At 43.0% G+C, this 15317-nt stretch overlaps 1 protein-coding gene across 1 annotated transcript in view; it reads left to right on the plus strand.

The window, feature by feature from the left end:
• The window catches only part of Ect2l (epithelial cell transforming 2 like), a 71081-nt gene that overhangs the window by 49598 nt on the left and 6166 nt on the right, over window positions 1–15317 (plus strand). The window contains exons 12-20 of the mRNA XM_027401952.2: window positions 199–302; window positions 2921–3046; window positions 7507–7593; window positions 9319–9533; window positions 10450–10597; window positions 11817–11890; window positions 11987–12143; window positions 12897–12962; window positions 14491–14579. Coding sequence (XP_027257753.1) covers window positions 199–302; window positions 2921–3046; window positions 7507–7593; window positions 9319–9533; window positions 10450–10597; window positions 11817–11890; window positions 11987–12143; window positions 12897–12962; window positions 14491–14579 — 1066 coding nt within the window. The remainder of the gene's footprint in view (window positions 1–198; window positions 303–2920; window positions 3047–7506; window positions 7594–9318; window positions 9534–10449; window positions 10598–11816; window positions 11891–11986; window positions 12144–12896; window positions 12963–14490; window positions 14580–15317) is intronic.

Here is a 15317-nt window from a genome sequence, read left to right on the forward strand (position 1 = left end):
CATTTTAATATCAGTTTTGCCACACTGAAATCACTTTGACTTATTTCCTATTTTATAACAGAACTTCTCATGGCAATGACAAAAATTTGGTCCTGGTCCTTGCATTGTTGTCCACTAAAAAATAACTGAGATGACCTTTTTCTTTACTATCACATGACTTGCATTAATTAAGTACAGTGCATGTGCCTTACATTTCAGGGCAATTTATGTTTGACACTCTGAGTATGGCCAGCATTCTAAATAACCAGGATACTGCACAGGCTCTGGCGGATGGACTGATGGAGTTGTCAAGAGAAGGGTCTGTAAGTGTTGTTGAAGAAAAAAAAAAAACTGGACAAATTTCAGCACAAATAAACCCTTCATTCCATTTGTTACCTTTCACCAGTTTATCACTCTGGGACAGAGTTCCTCAGAGAAATGACATCAGTTTATAAAAGCAGGCACAGAGAGATTCTGGGCTTGGCATGTGATGTACTGTGTATATAAAACCGAGAAGCAGGAGACCTCCTGCTTAAAGCCAATAATTTGTGTGCTGTTTTCTGTCTTCTGCCTAGTTTCAGTTAGAAGTGACTACGTTAGAAGACATGTTCACAGCCATACAGTCCACATACATGTTAGTATGGACTGAGGAATTGAAACATGTGCAACAGATACAAAATGATGCTGGGCCAAGGGGGCTAGATGAGAGAGGATAGTAAAGAAAACACAAAGGAAAGCAGTTGAATCAGCATTGGGCAACAGGGATAGTTGGGGGCCTTTCAAGAAGTCTTTGTATTACATGGCATTTTGGACACTCTACCAGAAGAGGAGTGTACATTTCAAAAGACTGGAAGAGGTTAGCTGGCTGGGAAGCCTGGTGTAGACAGAAAAGTGCCTGCTTTGCAAGTGTGAGAACCCCAGTTTGACCTCCAGAACCTGTGTGAAACAAGTGAGGTATGGTGGCAGATGCCTGTGATCCAAGTGCTTCGAGGGAGAAACAGGCAGATCCCTGGGGCTTTCTGGCCAGCCAGCAGTGCTTACTTGGTGAGTTCCAGACCAATGAGAAACCCTCTTTAAAATAAAAAGTGGACAGTGCCAAGATTGTCCTCTGGCTTACACATACACACACACACACACACACACACACACACACACACACACACACACACACACGTCCATAGGCTCCCTTTCTCACAGCCTCAAAGATAACTGTGGAGCTGAGGGGAATGAACAGATAATTGGGGGAAGTCAGAATAAGAGGAGAAACCATGATTGGTGCATTCTCAGGGCTGTGCAAGACTTTACTCTTCAAGGACGGACTCCCTCCTCTTGTGGTGATTGTACCTTTAAACATGATCTCTGCACACATGCCCTCTCCTTGCTGCTGTCTGTCTGCTCTGGTTTCCCTTGGTTTTCTGGGGCAGCACCAGATAGCTGCAGGCTTAGTTACACTGTGTGGAGCCATGAACTGCCTGCTGTGGAATTAGCATAGTGGTTCTCCAACCTAATACACAGTGAGCCTTGACAAGTTTCTGTGTTAAATGAATATAGCTATTCATAGAAACCCAAAGGCCTGGACAGATCCTGCATTTCTCTCAAACACCAATGGGCTAAGCATGTTTAGCGGGGGAAGAACCATATATGACATAATTTTGATGAGGCTCAAACCTACAGGGTGAGAGGGAAGCAGGCCCCACAGGGAGTTTGTATGTTCCCAACAGTGGTGCTGGTCTGCCTCTCTCTGCTAGGCTTGCTTCCCTCCTGAGAGACCACAAGATCCTTGCTGATTTTTCCCTTGTGTTGCCAAGGGTTGTTGTGAACCACTTGGAGTCTAAAGATCTTGAGAGATCCTTCCATAAGACCTTGAATTATGGAAAAAAGCTGAGAACCAAGAATATAGGTTCTGCTATATTCTTGTGCTATATTCGTCTGCTAACCAGAATATAGGATGAGGGGAAATTTACTAATGTTAGCTGAATAGCAGTTACTTTGTTTTCTAGTCGTATGATTTAAGTAGAGAGCTGAAAAGTCTGCTAGAAATGTGTCCTTTTTCATGTGTCCATGTGTAGTGCACGTGTGTATTCATGTGCGTGTGTGTTGTGAAAATATTATTTTAACTGGGCAAAGATGTGTTACATTTGTTTATGCTGTGGAATATTACTTTAACTATGTAAAGGTGTGTTACTTTCCGTTTATGCTGCATTTGTTTAATCATGAAAAGGCGTGTTGCATTTGTTTCACCTTGCCTGCCTAAGGCACTTGATTGGCCTAATAAAGAACTGAATGGTCAACAGCTAAGCAGGCAAAGGATAGGTGGAGCTGGTAGGGAGAGAGAATAAATAGGAGAGAAATCTAGCCTCGGCGGAAGGAAGAGTAAGAGAAGAAGGAGAAGAGAATGAGGGACATTCCTGGGGCAAACCAGGGAGGGGCAAGCCACAGTGGCACCAGCCAGACATGAGAAGTAGTGAAATAAGATATACAAAAAAAAAAAAAAATAAAAAGCCCCAAGGCAAAAGGTAGATAAAGAAAACAGGTTAAGTTAAAAGAGTTAGCCAGAAAAGAACTAAGGCCAAGCATTCAAAACTAATAATAAGTCTCTGTGTCATGATTTGGGAGCAGGTTGGTGGCTCCTACATGTGTGTGATGTGTAATGTGTGTGATGTGTATGTGTGTCTGTAGGCAGGGGTTGGCATCATGTGTTTTCCTCGAGCACTTTCTGCCTCATGTTCTGAGACAGGGTCACTCACTGACTCAGGTTACAGGCATGTGACTCTAGAGCCCAGTTTTTCCTTGGTGCTGGGATCAGAACCCAGGTCCTCATGCTCACACAGGCCCTTTACCAACTGAACCCAGCCCATGCTCTCTTTTCTGTAGTATGTTTAACATATCAGATGAATATTTTACACAGGATATTTTTTTTGGGGGGTGTCATTTTTTTCAGGACAAACCTCTGGAATTTTTGTCATATTTTCTGCTGAGGAAATCTAGTAAAAAGAGAGAGGGACTTGAAGGAAATGATATCCTGTTAGAATGTGACGCAAAAGTAACATCGGATCCACTCATGAAGGTAAAAGTTGCTGTTGTGTTTTTATGCCTCAGTGCTTCTCTGTAGAGGGAGGATCCTGTTGGGAAGAGATTCTCCTGAAGGATGACAGTTTTCCTGGAAAGCTTCAAGCTGCCAATTGTTTCAGGAAGATCATTGTCATGGAGTATTGTTAAATGGGGTGTTTTGTGGCACTCTCTGTGAGTGGATGGGGTGTTGGCACTCTGTGAGTGGATGTGTTTCGTGGCACTCTACCTGAGTGGCATTTAAGTCACTTCAGAGCACAAGCTCCTTCCCTGACTGTGTTTTGCTGGAGCAGAGCTGCAGATCTGCATTTTGCTTAACCACTTACTCCCCTGAGTTCTCACTGAGGTAACTTGAAAGAAAAAAAAAAAAATCACAGACTTAAGATGCTTTGTTGTGTATGAAACTAATTCTTCTTTCACAGTGGGTGGTGGCACACAGTTTTAATCCTAGCAGGTGGATCTCTGTGAATTCTACGCCAGTCTCGTCTATGTATCAAGTTCCAAGGCCACCCAGGGCTACATAATTAGACTCTGTCAAAACAAAACAAAACAAACAAAAGAATTCCTTTTTTCCTCTCCTCCTTCCTCTTCCTTTTCCTACTCTTCCCTTTCCTCTTCTCTTTTCTGAGATACAGTCTACTGTAGACCAGGCTGGCTTTGAACTCACCAAGGAGCTGAGGAAGATCTTGAACTCCTTCCTAATCCTCCTGCCCTGCCCTTGCCAGGTCCTAGGATTGCAGGTGTATGGCACTATGCTGGGCTTATGAAGAACTGAGATCAAGCCCTGGGTTTCATGAATGATAGGCGATGATACACTACAGACTATTGCAGTTGAGATTCAAATTCAGATGCCCTGGAACTGGAGTTTCAGATGGTTGTGGGTACTGGGAACCAAACCCCAGTCCTCTGCAAGAGGAGCTCCCAGGACCTGATGCCTCTAATTTCTGCATGTATATAAAGATGGGAGGTGGGCAGGGCCCTTTAAAAAGTAAATGTAGGCTTGGCGCTGGTGGAGCACGCCTTTAATCCCAGCACTTGGGAGGCAGAGGCAGATGGATTTCTGTGAGTTAGAGGCCAGCCTGGTCTACAGAGTGAGTGCCAGGATAGGCTCCAAAGCTACACAGAGAAACCCTGTCTCAAAAAAAAAAAAAAAAAAAAAAGGAACCTAGTAAATGTGCACAGGTGGTGCTCTCAGTGGCTGCAGCTGAGGGCGTATCCTGTCAGAACCCCAAGTGGAGGCCAGTACAGATGCCTGAACACTAATAGGCTCCAAAGCGACACAGAGAAACCCTGTCTCAAGAAGCCAAAATAAACAATAACTAAATAAACAAATAAAAAAAAACTCTTTAAAAGAAGGAGAAAGATTAGGAGGAGGGGACGAAGAGAAGGAGGAAGGAAGGAGGAGGAAGAAGGAGAAGGAAGAAGCAGAAGTGGGAGAAGGAAGAGGAAGAGAAGAAGGAGGAAGAAGAGGAGGAAGTAGAGGAAGGAAGGAAGGAAGGAAGGGAGGGAGGGAGGGAGGGAGGGAGGGAGGGAGAGAGGGAGGGAGGAAGAAAGCAGCAGCAGCTGGGATGAAGTAAAGCTCCTGCATGCACACCACAGGGCAGAATCTGATGTGTCAGCTCTCAGGTGACCATGCACAGCACGTTGATGCATCAGATTTTGATTGCTGTCAAACACCTGAAACAATGGAAGGAGACAGGTTGTATCTCCATGGTCTCTGAGGTTTCAGTCCACAGTTATGTAGCCCTATTGCTTTTGGGCCTGTGGCCAGGCAGTGCATTGTGGTGGAAGCATGAGATGCAGAAGAAACAGCTTGCCTCCAGATGAGCCTGGCAGTGAACACAAGTGGGAAAAGGAAGGCAAGCCTAGGTCCCCGGATCCCTTTGAGAGTGTGCCCCCATGACCCAATGTCCCATCACTAGGCCCCACCTCCCAGTACAGGACAGAGACTAGCTTTCCACACATGGTCAGTCTTTGAGGGACATTTGAGTACCAAGCAATAGCAGGTGGTTTTCCACATTAGAGCAGCTACCTTATGTGAGAGGTTGCACTATAATTCTGCAGTGTTTCAGCTGTCCTCATTTTGAGACTGTGTGAGTTTTGATTCTCATTTTACATCTGCAGCTGTTTTCTCCCGCAGAGCCACTGGTGTCTCCACTGCCTTGATAAAGTGATGGTTTTCTAGCTATAAATAACTAGCACTGTAATTTGTTTTAAAATGAAGAGTGTTCTACTCATAGGGAAATTCTGAAGTTTTTTTTTTTCTTCAAAATTTAAAGGTCCCTCCCTCCCCAAGCCAAAAATATAAAAACATACCACACTGACATGAGACACTCTAACATGGAAAAAACAGGGAGTCCCTGGAGCAGACAGGTGCTCTAGATGTGAATGGCCACTGCTCAGGGATCACCTCCTGTACCAAAGTTTCTGCCTGCTGTATAAACTGTTGACATGCTCCATGGTGATGTTAAGGGGAAAGTTTTTATTGTAGATGAGAGAGAGAGAGATAGGGAAAGAACAATTAGATGCATCTGGAAGAGTACAGAGCAGAGAGAGAGGTGGGGCATAATGAGAATAGCAGGGCTATAAGGAGAATGAGTTGTTGTGGGGGGGTGTTGGGTTAGGGGGAGATTGGGTTGTGTGGGGGAGCCCATGTACTGAAGGGTAAAGGAGGAAGTGAGAAAAGCTAATATGCTAGCCTGGGCTTTGAAATGTTTAACAGGTATTTGTGGTGCTGAGGAGGTTAGAGGCCAGCATGATCTTTGATATGCTAACAGGCACCACTGGTAGCCATTTGTCCCTTCTGATAGAGGTTAGGGAAATGACTCCTTTTCAGAGATGGGAACCAGCTGGCTTTTATCTAACTGCCAGATATCCTCCTATAGTTCAGGTTGAGCTCATTTCTGGATATTTGCACTGCTTTTTGGAGTTTGGGGAATTAAGAGTTGCCTTTGGACCTGACAGCTGCTATATGAAACCATACAGCTACAGAACTCGTTCATTTTTTCCTGATTAGGTAAAAGGAATCTTGGTTGAAAACTGATGTTTATTAACTAGGCCTGATGGTGCACACCTGTAATCCTTCTAGGAGGGTCAAGAGATCAAGATCAGCCTTACCTTGAGAGCAAATCTAAGGAGAGTCTAGGACATTGGGGACTTTTTCTCAAGGCAACAGGACAAGCAAAACCTCAAACAAGGTGAAGTTTGTTCTCCAACAGCTTCCAAGGACAGCAGGGGATCTCTACTAAGAGTTTTATCCTTGAGTAGGGAGAGCTGCCATCAGAACTGCTATTCTGGTCTTCCAGGGCTATTGTTTTGTTCCTAGAAGGGCCCCCTAGGATGCTTGCTGCTCAGGTAACCCTGGGACTTTTTAATTTTGATGTGCTAATTTAGAGGCAGGCTGCAAGATACAGTAAAGAGAGAAAAAGCCATATTTAAAAGTGAAAGCAGACAAATCTTGTGAACTGTTTTATGACACTTTATCATGAGTTGAAAAAAGGGGTGAATTTAATAAAGTGTTAGAGCTTGTTCTCTCTAGCATCTTCAAAGTGAGATTAGCCACTTCCCAGCAGCTGCAAAGGGAAGAAGCAGTGTCTAGGTCAAGCCCACTCTCAGGAGTGTGTAAGTTCTTTAAGCTTGAGGAGCCCTGAAGGGCAGGATCCCTACACCCACCCTGCCTTTCAGGGAAGAAGCTAGAATTTAGTTTTTAAGTGTAGTAACTCAAAGGAAACTAAAGGCTGTTTATATTTTTAAATTTTCTGTGTGCACTTGTGTGTGCATATGAGTGCGCACACGTATACATGTGTATACAGTCTGTCTGTCTGTCTGTCTGTCTACCTACTTATCCATCCATCCATCCATCCATCCATCCATCCATCTATCTATCTGTCTATCGAGACAGGGTCTCTCACTGAGCCTGGAGCTTGCTATTGTGGATAGACTGGCTGACCAGCAAACCCTGGGGACCCTCCTCCTTCTTCCTCCTAAGGCTGGGATTACATGTGGACACTATTACCCACTGAACCAACTCCTGAGTCCCTAAGGTAGAGGTTCTCAACCTTTCTAGTACGACAACACTTTAATACAGCTAGCTCCTCATGCTGTGGTGACCCCAGCCATAAAATTATTTCATTGCTACATCACAACTGTAATTTTGCTACTGTTATGAATCTTAATATAAATATCTAGCAAGCAGGATATCTGCTATGTGCCCCCCCCCCCAGGGGTGGAGACCCATTGGTTGGGAACCACTGCCCTAAGGGCTGCTACTAAAAACATAAATCTTAAGTTCAAGAGAGGTGCCACATTTGTCAGGTGCTTAATTCAGTGTACCTAGGGACCTTGCGATGACAACTAAAGGCAGATGGCTTTCCAGGGCTTGTATGTGCAGAGTACTAAATGGGCTTTCAGGAACTACACGACCCACCTCCAAGTAACTAAGTTCCATTTCATCTCCAGGAAAGAAGTGCCATAGAAGGCAATTCTCAGGACACAAAGTCTAGTCCAAGCCAAAGGGACCTGAACATGGAAGTGCTGCTTAAGCTGGTAAGCCACCTATTACCAATTAGGATCTTAACAGATCTTCCCTTCACTGACAGGGAAGGTTCATTATTTACCATGGTTAGTTCTTTGTTTTTCTTGGAAACATTCCTTAAAGAGAGGAACAACCAACTAACTACTTAACTGAACTGGAAGAAAACCCACTTGGTAGATTTTTTTACCCCCCCCCCCCGAAGGCTATGCTATAGACTCTGAAGTTGATTCAAAAGATGAAGACATGGCATCTGAGGGGGGAAAAAAATCTGTATGTGACTGTATGGTTTTCTAGGACATCATTTAAAGAAAGGGCACATGATCTCGAAGGGTTTTTAATTGGCTGACCAACTTACAAGCTAACTTTAAACATCTGCTCTAGTCATTATCTGGGAAGTGATCTGCCCTGGGGGAAGGACAGCCTTTAGAGAGGGATGCCAGACTGTGCAGAGACCGTTCCTGTTGCCCAAATGCACAGGACACACATACTAACTTGCAATATTCAACATGGCTTCACATTTGTTTACATTTCTTTTTCCAAAGACTCCAAGGAAGATGTTAGTATCCACAGTTTTACAGATGAACACCTGAGTTAGAGAAGTAGGTGACTCACCTAAGGTTAGACTGTCAGACAGAGAAAAATGTAGGAGCTCTGCAGCCTTGAGCTCAGACATAGAGATCTTTAGGGCCCCATCCTTGGAAACAGGGAGGGTCCAGGACAGGTCTTTCCCTTAGGACATGGTTTCTCACTCCCTGCAGATCTCTCACTAGAAATCAGCATGGAAGCCATCACAAACTGATGGTAGCAACTGCCACAGCCTTCTGAGCATTGGCGTCACACACATCTACTATCATACCTGGCTAGGATTCATTTTTTAACATTGTTTTTGGTCATGCTAGGATGTAAATCCAGAGTCATTCAGACAAGTGCTCCACCACTGAGTGGTATTCCCAGCTCTTGGTTTTTTGAGACAGGGGTGTGCTGTGTCAGGCTGGCTTTTAAATCATAATCCTCTTGCCTGGTGAGGCCTTCCAAGTGCTGGGGTTACAGATATATGTACCCATGCCTTGTCTAGAATTTTTTTTTTTTAAACATTTGAGGCATTTGTCTTGGAGGTTGGGATCTAGGCTGAGCCTGCTGGTTTAGGCTCAAGTGTAGAGTTTGCTTAGCATGTACAAGACAGGGTCAGAAAAAAAAAAAAAAGCATTGTTTCCTAGTGATACGTGAAAAACTAAAAAAGCACTGAAACTGTCCAATAGAACAGGTATGTAAAGATTTTTATGCTGTTCCATTTACAGAGGGAACATAAAATCACTTCTGGAATAGAAAGGTAGGAGCTGAAGCTCCTGCCCCTGCCAGAGGAAGGGCGATTTTACAGGGGTAAAATCTATGTCAAAGATGCCCTATCTATGTCAACTAAGGCATCTTTGGCTATCTGTGGGGAGGGGGAAAATAAGCGTGTGCACATACAGTGGGCACTTCATGTACAGTTCCTCATGCTATCCCAGTGGATGAGGAAGAAAGTGCAGAAGGCACTCAAGAGTGAGTGGACCACTGCTGTCTGTCTGTTTCAGCTCATTAAGCTGCTGGGTGGCTTCATCTAGATTTATACCATTGCCTTAAGATGGTCCCTCTCTTGGGTCTTGCCTTTTCTTCCTCTTCAGGCATCTTGTTATGGGTCCTTGCTGAGGGCCTCAGACATTACATTTCTCCTGAATTCCTGATGTTTTCTGCAGGAGAGAAAGCTCCAGATGGACTCGGTAGAGAAACGAACCCAAGTTGTGAGGGAGCTTTTACAGAGTGAGAGACAGTATGTGCAAATGTTGGGAATCGTGAGGGATGTGTACACCAGGCCCCTGAGGGCAGCACTCTCCTCAAACAGAGCCATTCTGAGCGCCTCCAATATACACATCATTTTCTCTGATACTCTACGCATCTTAAATCTCAACAGGTAAACCCTAAAGATATTAAGATGTACTCCCCAGATGGTGGGAAGAGCACACTTTGCCTCAAAAGTCCCACGGTGGCTCAGCCACTCTCTATTTTTTGTGAGGATCTCATCATTTGGAAGAGCAGAGAGTCTTCTTTGCATGTTACTTGACAGCTACAACCAGCAGTGATGGCTTCCACTGCTACCCCAACCCCAGGTCATAACATGTGCAAGAAAAAGAATTCAATGCCTTGGCATTCTGTTATCAATAAACTGCTCTCACAAAGTCCATGGGAAAGAGTCAACAATGTCTAATTGAATGACAGAACAGGAACACAAGAGTTCTCTGCTTTTCCATTGTGGGTTTCCTATATGTATCAAGAGATTGAGAAGAACAATGGTTTCTACCTATGGTAGGGTTAAATGAGACAAATGCCGGTCTTAGTCAATTTCTACAGATCTGGAGAGTCCCTCACCTCTCTGGGCCCAGCTCCTACCCAGTGAAAAGGCTGATAGAAACCTTTGTTTTCATGGCCTGGAATGGCTGAGAAGGGTAATCTTGGACCTGTGGAGTATGGGGGTTGTATACAAGTTAGGGCTATATGCAAGTTAAAGGTTAAAGGCAAAGACCTTGAAACTTTTGAAAGCACCATTTTCCTCAGAGGACCATGAGAATGTCCACGGTTTTGGCTCTCTGAGGTTGGGACATTCAGAAGTGGCTCTACTGTGGGAAGCTGGATTCTGACAAGAAATTGATGTAAAAGATGGGGATCCTGGACAGCCAGCCTCTTCCCTTACTGCCCAGCTCCCCCATCCTGTCAAATCCAGATTTCTCTGTGTCTAAGACACTCAGCTGGTCAAGAGCAAGGAATTCATTGCTTCCTTTTGGAGGCTCTCACAGGCTCCTATTTCAAGATACAATCTTCTCATGTTGTAGGGAATTTCTAGATAACCTAAGAGACAGACTACAGGAATGGAGCCCAGTTCAGTGTGTTGGAGAAATATTCATTAAGTTTGGGAGGCAGCTGAACACATATACCAATTTCTTCAACAACTACCCAGTTGTTCTGAAAACCATCGAGAAGGTAAGTGGTTGTGTTATCTCCATGCTAACACTACACAACCCAAAAGACTGAGGTAAATGGGCACGAGAGCTTCTCAGCTGCTTCCTCTCAGGTCTCCTCCCCTGTACTTGGAGCTTCTTGATGACAGGGACCTGGACATAGAGGCTAACACAGTGGTGAGCACACAACAGTGCTCAGGAACTGATAGTTGAGCTGTCACTATCTTCATATATATTGGCAAATTTTCATTCACCCTAGCCACTTAGTGGCTCAGTGACAGGACATTAATAAAGGAAGTTGGAGCAAATTGTGTGCTCAGAATGCTTTGCTGCTGCAATGCCAGGGGTGGGGCACACAAGATTGGCTCAATGGATACCTTGACCAAGACTTTAGCCCTGAGGGCAATAATTAGAGCAAAGAGTGTCATCAGAAACAAATTAGTGGCAAAACTTTTATAGTCATGGCAAACACTAATACCTACTTCATTAACACAATGAGTGCATACAGCTGTTCACTACATTTAGCTATGGTAGCTCTTATTATTTCAACATTATCAAATCTTTTAAATCCTTTAATTTTCACAGGTATAAATGGCCTTATTCCTAAAATACTCTTGGGGCTTGAAATCAGCAAATCTTGGACTCAGACATTAGCAATATTGGCATCTTTTAGACATGTACATACTGAATAGAAGGATGCAATTTCACAGATATACCTGTGGTGATAAATGAGTACATTTGAAATAGTGAAATTCTTCTGTAGTATCTCTTTTGTAATATCACTCTGGAAAACATGAATGACAGCAGCCTTAAAGGTAAATATCAGTGATTGCCAAACTCTTCAGAACTATAGATTTATTGCACAGCAGGCCCTTTATGGGTGGGATCCTGTCACCTCACTATGAGCTGGGTCTTTGATCCATTTTATAGATGAGAAAGTCAGGTAACTTGACAAGGTCACCTACTCAATTTATTCTAGTTCTAATCCAATCCTACCTTAATTATAAATCTGTTACTAATTTTCTCTATTGATTAAGTTAGTGGATATCGGTAGGTCTGCAGTATAATTATAATACTAGAGAGTAAGTGTATTAGAACACATGAATAGTACTATTGATACTTAGAGACAGATGCTGCTTTCTTGTTTTGCTATTTTGTAGCTTACCACTTGCTGGTGGAACTCAAGGCTTTCTATCTATCTAACAGACCAAAGTTTTGACAATGTAACCCTCTCCTTTTAGTGCAGAGAAATGACACCAGCGTTCAGAGCTTTCTTGAAGAGGCATGACAAGACCATTGTTACCAAAATGCTGAGGTGAGTTTCCAGGGAGAGCACAGCAGGGCACTCAAGGACAGGCCCTGGTTGACCTACAAGTAGCAACCAGGGCACTCTACTCTATGCCCTGTACAGCCTGCCAGAGCTGCTTCTGTACCCATCCCGGAGATTTGAAGAATATATTCACCTTCTCTATGCTCTGAGACTCCACACTCCCACAGGACACACAGACCGTGGAGACCTGACTACTGCAATTGATCAAATCAAAAAATATAAAGACTACATAGATCAGGTGGGTTGCTGATACACATGACAGACCTGAAATGTCCTCTTTTCTGTGGTTGTCTTTACTTCAATCTTCCACCCCTTTAGAGATAAATCCTTAGTCCTATTTTCCAATTTTGGTCATGAAAGGCATTTATTCCAAGCCAAATGGCGTGAAACAATGTTTTCAGAAAACTCTATGGCCACAGTGCTCCCCACACACTCGGTTTTTAGACAGGGTCTTATGTGTCCCAGATTGGCTTGAACTTAATATGTAGCCAAGGATCACCCTGAACTTCTGATCTTCCTGTCTCTCTCATTTCTGGAGTGCAAGGATTAGACATTCCCCAATATTCCTAGGTAATACAGTGCTTGAACTCAAACCCAGGGCTTTGTGTATACAAGGTAAGCACTCTGTCACCTGAGGCACATCCCCAGCACTACCTCTTCTAGTGTGAAAGTACATAAAGTTTGGATTTGTACAGATAACCAAAAGAAAAGCCAAATGTAACATCTTTTGCTTCCAAAAGATTTGTTTTTAATGTATTAGGTCACTTTTCTGACTCAGTAACTACAGGACTTATTATTCCCTATATACTGTGTAGACACATCATACCCTAAAATGACTTTTTTCTGAATAGCCTTGTTTACTTGCCTTTGTTATTAAAACATTGGGTTCAGGAAACTGGTATTTTTATTAAAGTATCAAGCACTTTACCATGTGTCAAAAATATTAATAAAAAAAGTCATGATCTTTGCCTAATATAACCCTGTATTCTAGATAAAGGAAAACATCAAAATGAGAGAGCAGCTATCCGATGTACAGACAATCATCTCGGGATGCCCTGTACGTATGCTGATGTTTCTGTTGCACCTCACACTCATGAGTATAACCTTGTCACTGCCAAAGATATATACAGATCCCGAGGCAGCTTAATGTGGGATGCTGTTACTTCAGACTTCAATGTAACACACCCTTGTTACCATTAGAAAATGTGTATGTGAGTTGGGCCCTATCCCACGTTTGGGATCTTCCAAGGCTGTATTTTCTTGTTTGGTGGTACTCTGATCATGACTCCTTGTGAGTTGAACATGGTCATGTGTTCTACATGATCTCTGTCTGACTGAAAAAGTCTTTGGTGCAAGATTCAACACACTGAAGATATCCACATACTGCAACTGGTTAACCTTATTTATCACTTGTAAACTCTTCTATTTGCCTTTATCTTCTGACTCCCCTGTCACCCGAGGCACTTACCATTCATACCTACTCTCCATTCTTTAATAGTGCAGCCTCTTGCCATTACTCTTTGAACATATGCTTTTTGAAATTGCCTTCCTTCCCTATTTCACTAGGTAAGTGTTATTACCCCTGTCAAAATTAGTCAGGAACTGTGGAGATACCTCAGCAGGCAAGAACTCTTCCTCCAAAGGCATGAGGACACGAGTTCAAGCCTCAAGTGTTGTCCTTCTCTGCCCTTTGTGTGTGTGAGAGGATCAGTCATGATCTTATCTAAGTTCCCTTGGTCTCTGGCTAGAAGCTTTTCCTTCAGTGTTCTAGATCCCCACAGACAGTCCTGTCATGTGGCCTTGCATCCATCTATTCACAGACTGGGACCTCCACCATGTATGAGCTTTGACTTGTTTTCTGGTGTCTAACATTCAGCAGGAGCTTGATATAGATAATGAATCAAAGTATTAATTAATTGGAGAAGAAGGAGAGTTTAGTTTTGTCACAATTTCTATCTTCATGTCTTAAAAAGATAAGTATGGTTGGTTGGACTACAAAAGTATGATTCTTAGAACTCACAGGACTTCACTTTTGGGTCTCTGCACTCTTAGAAGGTACCCCATGGCCAGAATAATGCGTGGGCCTACTTTTTTTGGGGGGGGGGCAGGGGTTGAGACAGGGTTTCTCTGTAGCTTTGGAAGCTGTCCTAGAACCCACTCTTGTAGACCAGGCTGCTCTTTAACTCATAGAGATCTGCCTGCCTCTGCCTCCCAAGTGCTGGGATAAAAGGTGTGCGCCACCACCACCCGGTATGGGCCTACTTCTTAATCTTACCAACTCATTTGCCTCTTTTTATTAACAGTTCCTTTTACTCCCTTCTCTTTGTTTTTTGACAGTAGGAAAAGTATATACAAAGACAACACCTTGGTTCTAAAAAACTGATGGCCTCAAATATTGTTTTCCTTGTCAGTTTTGTTTGCTAAAGGAAGCTTGTATTATAGAGAAAAGACAAACCTTTCTACAACCACACTTCCTATAACCACACAAAGTTCTAGTTAACATCTGCAAGCTGTGGGATGTTGAACAGTTGTTTCTGCACTATTGGGATTTCAAATAATCATACACCCTACTTTTTATTTTACAGACTCTATCAGAAGTAAACAGATACCTGATTAAGATCCAAGATGTAGTTCAACTTCATTGCTGTGACGAAACAATGGACTTCTCTTTAAGGTGAGCAGTTATTAGCCGAAGCTGTGAACATCTTGAAAGCAGCAATTGTCTTGCTCATTTGTTCACCCCTGGCATTCAGAACCATCCTTGACCTTGTATGCAGTTAAGAAAACCTTTACACTGAATCAGAATCACACACATATGCCTCTAGGTGATGCATGACACTATCATTTTGTTTGCATTCTGATGACTCCTTGATAGAATGAGAAAACAGTATCTGCCAAGCCTATATATTCCATAGTAGACCTCTAGGTTCGTCAGTTTCCTAATGAATTCACATCCAAGTATTGTGGGAGCTCACACCAATATTCTACTAAAAAGTGAGAGGATCGTTTTATTATCCTTAGATATAGCTGTTTAAGTTAACACTGAAAATGACTTTACCATATTTACTTTGCATAAGGCTCAGAGATGTGTAGGAACAGATGGAAAGATGCCAAAGTCCATAAATTAGTCTTCCTGTTGCTCTTTTACAACACGAATGGACAAGTTTTTCTATGAAATCCAAAGAGTAAATATTTAGAATTTCCTGGCCACATGAGGTTTATGGCAATGACCTTTTTCTGTTGTAGCACAAAGACAGCCACACAGCACAACAGTACTCTATTCATAAACAGTACCATTATATAAATGAACAGCTGTGGCTATGTGCCAATAAAACGTTATTTACAAAACAGTTTCTTGATATCTGCTTTAGAAAATGGTCAATGTTTTCAGTATTGAGGGCAAAGACAAATT

This window comes from Cricetulus griseus, chromosome 2, assembly GCF_003668045.3.
Source record: "Cricetulus griseus strain 17A/GY chromosome 2, alternate assembly CriGri-PICRH-1.0, whole genome shotgun sequence".
Lineage (NCBI taxonomy): Eukaryota > Metazoa > Chordata > Mammalia > Rodentia > Cricetidae > Cricetulus > Cricetulus griseus.